Genomic DNA, 9,545 nt, shown 5'->3' with positions numbered 1-9,545 from the left:
GTGAGGTGAAGTAGTTCGTCACAGTAACTTGATTGAGCTGTTAGTTTTCTTTCTTTTCGTGAGATTCTGTTGAGCTGTTTGCTAAAGGTGGTTTCAGCTTGTTCAACACAGTTCAGCCCATTAACAACTTAATTCGTTTCATAGAAGATTGTTTTTTAACTGTACATAGTCCTCAAGAACCTCAGGGATACTTGTTTCTCCTGGAATCAGTTGTACATTTCAACTGTAGAACATATGTATTTTAAGCAATGACTCATATGAAGATCATGGTAGCATTAACATGCCCACTTTGACTTATGATTGAAGTTCCTTACACAGGGTGTCATAGAAGTAAAGACAGCTGTGGCATGCATGTTGTTTCACTTGTGTTACTTTGTAGTTTCCAGACAGTATCACAGATTATCAGTGTAATTGTTTCTACAGCTCCTACTTGATGCTAACACAGTGATATACTAAGATTTTGTATGCTGGCTGCAGACAATTAGACTTGCAGAAATGGATGCTACTGCTGGCTAACAGTACTAAAATTTATATGGCCAAAGGTATATATATGTTGCACCTATTTGTTCTTGTAACTGTAGCTGTGCAGATTTAGCTGATATTTCAGTATTTATCCAGATATTAAGGCAATGTGTAAGGGAGGCAACGATTTCTACCTCATCAATAAGGAGACAAGTGCTGATTCCATAAGGGAGAACCATTTCAAAAATTCTCATCGGATGGCATTTGATACAGCAAGAATAACTAAAACAGAGACATCAAAGTTGAAAAACCTAATTTCGGCATCATTCAAACCCTTGTCTCTCACCATTCCAATAGGAGACGGATTCCACGAATCGTACCATTCGAGTCATTGCTACTTATAGTATATAAGATTCTAAGGTCCATAGGTAAGCCAAAGGTTGTTCGTTATATTGGCTAACAAGGGGAGGTATAGATTGAGCTGCTTGCTGCCACCTTTTGCAATGCTTACACTTGTTGGTACACGCGAACAATTTGTTCAACCAAAGACGTGCCTCCGTGCTACAATGCAACTCAAGGCTCCAACAAGGCCAAAACTTTCCTCATGCTTTGTGCCACAAAGAGATTGCAATCAGTCTTGTGCTTTAATACCTGGCTTGCCAGAAGACCTGGCAAAGATATGCCTTGCCCTTGTTCCTCGAAGTCACTTCCCTGTCATGGGTGGAGTGTCCAAGAGATGGATGTCATTCCTAGAGAACAAAGAATTAGTTACTGTAAGGAAAGAGGTTGGAAAGCTTGAGGAGTATGTGTACGTTTTGACTGCTGATTCTGGAGCAAAGGGGTCTCATTGGGAGGTTTTGGAGGGCCAGGGGCAAAAGAACACCCCTCTTCCACCTATGCCTGGACCAACCAAAGCTGGGTTTGGTGTAATTGTCCTTGATGGGAAGCTCATTGTTGTTGCTGGCTATGATGCTGACCATGGGAAGGAATGTGTCTCTGATGAGGTTTACAAATATGATCCTTTCCTCAACAGGTATGTTTCATTTAGATCCTCATATGCATCAGCAGAAGGGTAAATGATAGTTTGATTAAAGATGATCTTATTAGTCTCACTAACTTAAATTCTAAACTTGTTTCCAAGTTATCTGAATAAGCAATAATGACTCGTTGACATATACGGTAATTAAGTCCTCAGCATTTTATGAAATTTTGGATTAACTCATTTATCCTCTCATCCTCTAGGTGGACTGCCCTTTCTAAGATGAATGTGGCTCGTTGCGACTTTGCCTGTGCAGAGGTTGATGGTGTGATATATGTTGCTGGTGGATTTGGTCCCAGTGGTGACAGTTTATCTAGCGTAGAAGTTTATGATCCAGAACAAAATAAATGGATGTTGATCGAGGGCCTTCGCAGGCCAAGATGGGGTTGCTTTGGGTGTAGCTTTGAAGGGAAGATGTACGTCATGGGTGGTCGTTCGAGTTTCACAATTGGCAACTCCCGTTCCATTGACGTGTACAATACAAATAACCAAGCCTGGGGTGAGGTCAAGAACGGCTGTGTAATGGTCACCGCTCATGCTGTTCTTGGTGAGAAGCTATTCTGCATTGAATGGAAGAATCAGAGGTCACTGGCGATTTTCAACCCAGCAGATAATTCCTGGCAGAAGGTCCCAGTGCCGCTTACTGGTAGTTCAAGCACAAGATTTTCTCTTGGCATACACAAGGGTAAGTTGCTGTTGTTCTCAATGGAGGAAGAACCCGGATATCAGACACTGATGTATGATCCTGCTGCACCAACGGGATCTGAATGGTGCACGTCTAAGCTCAAGCCATCGGGATTATGCCTGTGCAGTGTGACCATCAAAGCCTGATGCCATGGGCTTGTGGTGCCTGAAGGATGATACAGTATGTTACTGCCTGCCGCATCTTTTCGCGATCAAGATCAGGCTGGTTTTTGCGTTGTCTCCTACATGCTAGAATTTATATTCGGTTGGTCTCCCCAATAATAGGATGCTCATGTTTCAGTTCATTCGATTGCTGAAAGTGAAGCTTCTCCCAATGTATTCTGTTTTCCTTGTACTAAACTATTTAATCATAGAACCTTCAGTTCAGATTGTTTTATTGACTTGACTCTGCACCCCACGAGAACACAAGCTGTGTGGTTATGCAGCTGTAGGGGTCGTGGCTGTGCTGATTCTGATTTTCAATTTCTGTGCTGAAAGTTATGTTGTACTTAGCCCCGTGAAAGGACGGGGTGGTAGACAAAGAGGGGAAACAGAGCGACGTCTGAACTATGAGGCAGCTCTTGGTACCAATTTTTTTGTAACATCGAGTAACATAGTCCTGAGCATAATTAAATTTCTTTCATGATATTAGCTACTGGGGCTACTGTAGCATTTGTAGTGTATTAAGGGCGTGTTTGGAACTGGTCCAGCTGCGAACTCCATCGATGGAACAGAGCTGGGAAGTTTCGGCGCCACTCCACTGTTTGGCTGGGCTGAGAAGCCGTATTTGCTGGGCCAGCCTGCCTTTGGACACCTTCCGATGTGATCGAATAGAGCCCACGAGGTGGCGTCTGGTCGTCTTCCCAATCCCCAGCGCCCCACTGATCTCGAACACATCCACCTACATCATATTCTACCTCCATCCACCATAGGATAGGAGAGACCGAACCGTATCTAAAGATCATGGAGGCAGAGCACAGAAAACCAAACCACGCCGCACATAGTAAATAAAGTTATTATCAGACATTGTACATCTGGGCCCAGACGTGTATAAATCTTTGCCTATCGTGTGCTATCATTCCGATCTCCGAGCATAACCCTCCCAAACAAAATATACGGTAGTAAAATACCTCGACAGTTGGCACGCCAGGTAGGGGTCACACGTTTTGGATCTCTAATCAGGATGGCCATTACCATCTCTGATGAAGGTGGCATCGCCATGGGAGAGGCCCCTGAAAACCGCACCCCCAACATCTTGACCACTTCGGTTGGCGTGACTCACCTGACCGCCATCTCGGCCCCGCCACCCCGACATGATGGGATAGTACGTCAAGTCAACAACGGAGGATCCGGTCTCGACCTTGACCTCAACTGAAATCCTCTGAAATCTAACCATCGTCTTGTCAATGCATTAGACAACTCCATTGACCTTTGTGGGCACAAATCGAACCACACAGACAAGGTGCACGAACACATGCCGTGCAACAGGGCACTCTTCACATGTGACGGTGCAACCTCCGATACAGGAAACGTAGGCGCGGCTTCCCGGACATCGATCTCGTTGTCAGCGAGGTGTCCCCGCCCGACAGGTTATTCCTCGTTGACTACCCCTCCGAATGCACAACACCGATGTGCATGCTCTCGCCCAAGTCACCCCTCGGTGTCTACATCAACCCTAACCTAGGGGGCTTCGCCTTCTGTGTCAGTCGTGGTTGCTACCTTTCACAACGCCTCCCTCGAATGCGATGAAGAGGCACTGAGGTGTACACGAGCACCCCCCCCCCCCACACACACGATTCAAGTACCTGCATACGCCAGTGACAGATCCCCAAGTGATCTCCTTGGCTCAGGGGAACCTTGGGTCGCATCTCCGGGTGCATGCGGCAAACATCCTGTCTTGCTGGAGCGGACCTATAAGGCGACCTCCTCCTCAAAGCAGGGAGATGAGGGTCTATCTGAATCCTCCGGAGAGCTTATGCACCATGTGTGGAATTTCATGCTCTAGCAGTTCAACCAAAAGACCGATCTGACGAAAAAGTTTAGGAAATTATATTCAACGCCTCTCCTCAATCGCATCCCCGCATGTGTCTCCAATCCCTGGATTTTCCCTCACTACAATAATCCTGGTGGAATGTGAGGTTTTTATTTGTGAGGCGAGCAAGAAACATCACAGATGTCTTGATGTTCCGGGCCATTTCGTCACACTTCGTCTGGTGAGCCTAGAGCACAGTTATGCGTGATGTTTCCAGTTTTCGTCATGAGGAATTTTTTTTGAGGGGTACAAACTCATTCATTCATCGCATGGTTCGTACACAAATCCTTTACGCATAAAGCTAAGACATTGCCTGGTATAGGAGGCAGCCACACGTAGCTGTCACCACTAACTCTGGCTAACTTCGCTAGTTCGTGGGCTACAGAATTACAAGACCTTGCAACCTTAGTCACATTACAGCTTGGACTTAAAATTTTAAGAAGCTCTATATCTTTGTAAATGCCCCAACATCTGGACGCTACAATCCCGTGACTGTTTACAATCGGATTCAATAGCATTAGGCTTCAGGTTGTACTCGACTGCCAGGTTTAATCCCTCTTTGATTGCACAAGCTTCAGCTTCTTCCGCATCACTGTATTTATCGATAACAATTCTTGCCGCCAAGCTGATGTGCCCCAGATGATCGCGGGCGATGACTCCAGTGGCAGTGTCTCCAGTATCTTCTCAAAAGGCCGCATCCACGTTAATCTTCAGGTTCCCTTCCGTTGGTGGTTGCCATATGTTTTTGTTTACTAACTGGTCCTGTCATCAACTTCCGAGTTAGATATAGGAGTTCTAAAGCAAACATTACTAGCATTAGCAGAATCAGAACCAAACAAGTTCTGAAGGTCTTTATCATAGCTTAGAAGAAAAGCCACCAATCTAGCGATGGTTTCTTCACCTCTACCGTGTGTCACATCACAGCGCAAGTGCCATGATCTCCACAAGATCATAAGGATTCTGCTAAGCTGAATTTCTCCGCAGTTTACCATCAACTGTTGTAGCCATTCCGGCCCTGTTTTGTAGATACAATGTTCTGGTGGGAGATCCCAGTGAGTTCTCATTGCCCACCTTAATGCTCTGGCTTTGGTGCAGTTTACAGTGGCATGGAAGCTGTCCTCTTCCTCTCTTCCACATATATTGCAGGTGCTATCCAATTCGAGGGTCCTTCTAAATTTGTTCTTTTTTGTTGCCAAATTATCTGAGGCGGCTCTCCACCCAAAGATCTTCACTTTACTTGGAACATTTGAATTCCAAATTGGCTTCCACACATTCCTACTGTTGTCCTTGCTTGCACTGGACCCAGCCTTCCATCTTACTCCATGTTGCAAGTTATAGGCTAGCCTGTATGCACTTTTGACTGAGAACTCACCCGTTTTCTCATAGTGCCATGCTAGAAAGTCGTGACAGGTATTTCTTGGAAGCTTTTGTTTGAGAATCCATTCAGCATCTTCCATATAGAAAATCTTCCTTATCAGCTGCTCATTCCATCTACTTGGGTTCTGTATGATGAGGTGATCAGCACGCCTAATTCTGGTGTTTGTTTTCCCTGCAGTAACTTTGAGATTATAGTCTCTAGCTAGCCAATTGTCCCTCCAGATGTTTATATTTTTTCCATCTCCAATTCTCCATATCAGACCTTCTTTAAACAACTCAAGGCCAAATTCTATACCTCGCCACCCAGGAGAAGCATCATGTTTGAAAACTGTATCTAAAAAATTTCCCCGCGGATAGTATATGGATTTTAGTAGCCTGGCACATAAGCTGTTTGGGTACTTCATTAATCTCCAACACTACCTAGCAAGCATGGCTTGGTTCATAAGTTTGGAATCCCTGAAGCCAACCCCTCCCAGATTTTTTGGACTGGTCGGGATGTCCCATGCCGCCCAGTGCACCTTCCTCTTTTTTTCATCTTCTCCCCACTAGAAATTTCTCACCATCTTCATGTAATCATCATGGAATCCCACCGGGAGCTTAAAGATGCTCATAATGTGGTTCGGTATGGCTTGTGCTACCGACTTAATAAGAGCATCTTTAGCATCCATTGACATGAAACGCTCAGCCCAGTAATTCATCTTTTTCGATAGGCGGTCTTTCGACGGTTGGAACTTCCCTTTCTTCATTCGTCCCTCTGGAGTAGGGAACCCCAGGTACTTATCCTCAAGGTTTCCCTGGTAACTTCTAGGATCTGTCTAACTTGCTGCTGACATTGTTCGGGGCATCTTTCGCTAAACAGAAGTGAGCATTTTTTTGCATTAAGGAGTTGTCCCGAGCCATTCTCGAAGATGGATATAGATGATTTAATCACAATTGCCTGCCCTGGGTTGGCTTGGAAGAAAAGCAGGCATTCGTCTGCGAACATAAGGTGGGAGATACCAGGGGAGCCTCTACAGATTTTGAAGTCTTGCAGCTCCCCATTGACCCTTGCTTTGTTGATGATCAATGTTAGACTCTCGGCCACAAGAGGAAGAGGTACGGTGACAGTGGGTCCCCTTGTCTTAGTCCTCTAGATGGACTGAACTTGTTTGTCAGGTGGCCGTTGATTTGAACTGTATACTTCACCGACTTGACGCAGGCCATAATCCAATTTATCCATTTACAATCAAAGCCCCATTTCTTGAGCGCACCTTCGAGGAATCTCCAGTCCACTCTGTCGTAGGCCTTGGATAGGTCAAGCTTATATGCACAGAAGGATTCCTCTTCCTTATTTGTTCTATGGATAGCATGAAAGCACTCGAATGCAACCAGTGCATTATCGGAGATCAACCGGCTCGGGATAAAAGCGCTTTGATTTTCTGAGATCAAAGTCTGGAGGTAAGGTCTTAGTCTGTTGACTAGGCACTTGGATATGACTTTTTAAATAACATTGCATAGAGAGATTGGTCTGTACTCTTTCAAATCTGTAGCATTGTCCACCTTTGGGATTAGAACTATCTTTGTCATGTTGAAATTATCCGGGATTACTCCGTTATTGAAGAAAAGTTTGATAGCTTCACAAACCTCTTTTTTCAAGAGCCCCCAGTTCGCTGGAAAAACCTCGCAGGCAAGCCATCTGGACCTGGAGCTTTCAAAGGCCCAATCTGGAATAGTGCATTTCCGATTTCCTCATCTGTGAAGTCTGCAACCAGCGTTTTGTTCATCTCATCTGTGACATTTGGTTCAATCAGGTTCAGTAGTGTGCAAGGGTTGATATTTGGGTCTTCTTTGTAGAGCTCGTTGAAGAAATTGCATGCAATATCCAGGAACTCTTCTTCATTTTCTGTCATGGATCCATCAGGTCTCATTAGTTTACTGGTCTTATTTTTCCTCTTCCTACCCGACGCTTTCCTATGGAAATAATTTGTGTTTTGATCTCCTTCAACCAGGTCACTCTTGATCTCTGCCTCCACATTATCTCCTCTCTTAGTAGTAGCTCATCCAACCGGGCAGCAACCTTTTTAATTTCCAATTGATTTTTAAAAGAATTTCTTCTCTGCAGATTTCCGAGTCTCTTCTTAAGGCCTTAATTTCACTGTTTACTGACCCAAATTCCTTCCTGCTCCACTTTCCCATAGCCGTCATAGTATGGGAGATTTTATGTTGAATTTCTTCCAGGTTGCTTGCAGGTTTGAGATGCACCCAAGCTTCCTCTATACATTCATTTAGAGAGGGTTCACGTTCCCACATTGCTTCATACCTTGGTGGCAATTTTACATGTTTGTTTGTATCTTCCTTCAGAGTTATAACAATGGGGCAATGGTCAGATCTTGACGTGACCACATGCTGGACCGTCACTTGTGGATAGATAGCAGTCCAAGCCGGAGAAGCAACTGCCCTATCAAGCCAAACTCTAACATTTCTCTTCCCTTGCTGCTTGTTGTTGAAAGTCCAAGGCTGCCCACGAAAACCTAAGTCATGCAGATTACAGAACCTCAGCGCATCTCTGAAATCTTGCATACGGCTTTCACTTCTCCTTCTAGCTGACATGTGCTCAGACTGAAACAAGCACTCGTTGAAGTCGCCAGCAACAAACCATGGTTCTGGTGACATGGGTTTCTAGAACTCAGGGCGATCTTGGGGGCGAGGCTCGCCATAGACAAAAGTGTACCTCGTTTTAACACCATCTAGGTCTGTAACAGTGGTGTCAATGTGGTGCTTGCTAAAACTGATTAGATCGACCTCGACAAGATTGCTAACAAAAAGGGCTAAACCACCACCTTTGCCCTTAACACAAACAGGGAGACAGTTGGCATAACCAATGCGTCTCTGGACGCTCTCAATCACATCTTTATTCTGCCTGGTTTCAGAAAGGAACACTAGGATAGGCTTGTACTCTCGTATCAGATGTACGAGTTCCTGAACTGTCCGAGGTTGCCCAATTCCTCGGCAGTTCCAGCACATAATCCTCATTTGGACCCCCAGGCACCTTCCTCGGCGCCCGGTTTCATGACGTCCCTATCAGGTCCGGCCTTAGTGGTGTTTCTATCTCCTCCCCTCTCTTCCTTAGCCTCATCCTCTCTCAATTCTAGGGTGCTCTGCTTCCCCTCTTCTCCCTTCTTTGCTCCTATTACAATATGTTCTACCCTATTCTCAGTAATGATATCTAGGGTGTCACTAACTACTCCCTCAACACTAGGATCATTGGTAAAGCCTGATACAAGGTTTCCTAGTTTGCATGTGAGCTCTTCCTCTCTCAAGTTCTTCAGCGTTTCCTTCCCCAAACATTCCTCCAGGCTGGGAACTTGCATCACCAGTCGTTTTGCTTGAGGCTGGTTTCCTGGCTCTTCTTCATCCCTCTTCCGCATAGCCCCCAGGGTGACCTCCTGGGTTGTCCGCGGTTCTTTTTCAGCATCTTTGGGCGCCTCTCCCCTGGTTCGCCTTGTCCAGCCCACACCCCGTTTGATTGGGGGTGCGTCTCTTTGTTCTCCCTTGCTTTCCACCTCGTCATGTACGTCCATGTTGGAGGCTTGCTTCGATGCCACCGATGCCTCCGGGGATGATGGTTCCACAGGACCTACACCCCCGATCTTCCCAGCTGCTGGCTCAGGAGGTAGGGTGTGGTCCTGCACCGTCAGCTTGGTTGCCTCTTCCGTGACTTGAGCGACGATCGCCAATTGTCGCTTCCTGGTGGTGGACGCGATGGGGTCGTAGGAGCTGCGCCATGGCAGGGCAGGCGAAGGGTGTCGTCGCACCTACCATGTCTTCTCTGGGAGGGACCAGTGCCGCATGTCCTCGTGATGAGTAGGCGGTACCTCCAGCTCCCTATTGTACTTCTTCCACCAGTGTTCATCCGGAATGGGGCAGCTCGCTTCCTGGTGCTCGATTACGCCGCAGCACAGGCAGAAGCTT

The 9,545-nt window shown here is 46.0% G+C and overlaps 1 protein-coding gene across 1 annotated transcript; it reads left to right on the top strand.

Annotated features, from left to right (window-relative positions):
- The first annotated feature begins 855 nt into the window (after nucleotides 1-855).
- Nucleotides 856-2,582, top strand: LOC124703211 (F-box/kelch-repeat protein At1g67480-like). Its single transcript, XM_047235438.1, has 2 exons — nucleotides 856-1,495; nucleotides 1,705-2,582. Exons 1-2 carry the CDS (start codon nucleotides 966-968, stop codon nucleotides 2,330-2,332), a joined length of 1,158 nt encoding a protein of 385 aa, XP_047091394.1. The 5' UTR covers nucleotides 856-965; the 3' UTR covers nucleotides 2,333-2,582.
- Nucleotides 2,583-9,545: the final 6,963 nt, after the last annotated feature.

Source organism: Lolium rigidum, chromosome 3 (assembly GCF_022539505.1).
Source record: "Lolium rigidum isolate FL_2022 chromosome 3, APGP_CSIRO_Lrig_0.1, whole genome shotgun sequence".
Lineage (NCBI taxonomy): Eukaryota > Viridiplantae > Streptophyta > Magnoliopsida > Poales > Poaceae > Lolium > Lolium rigidum.
This window is presented reverse-complemented; position numbering and strand designations above follow the sequence as displayed.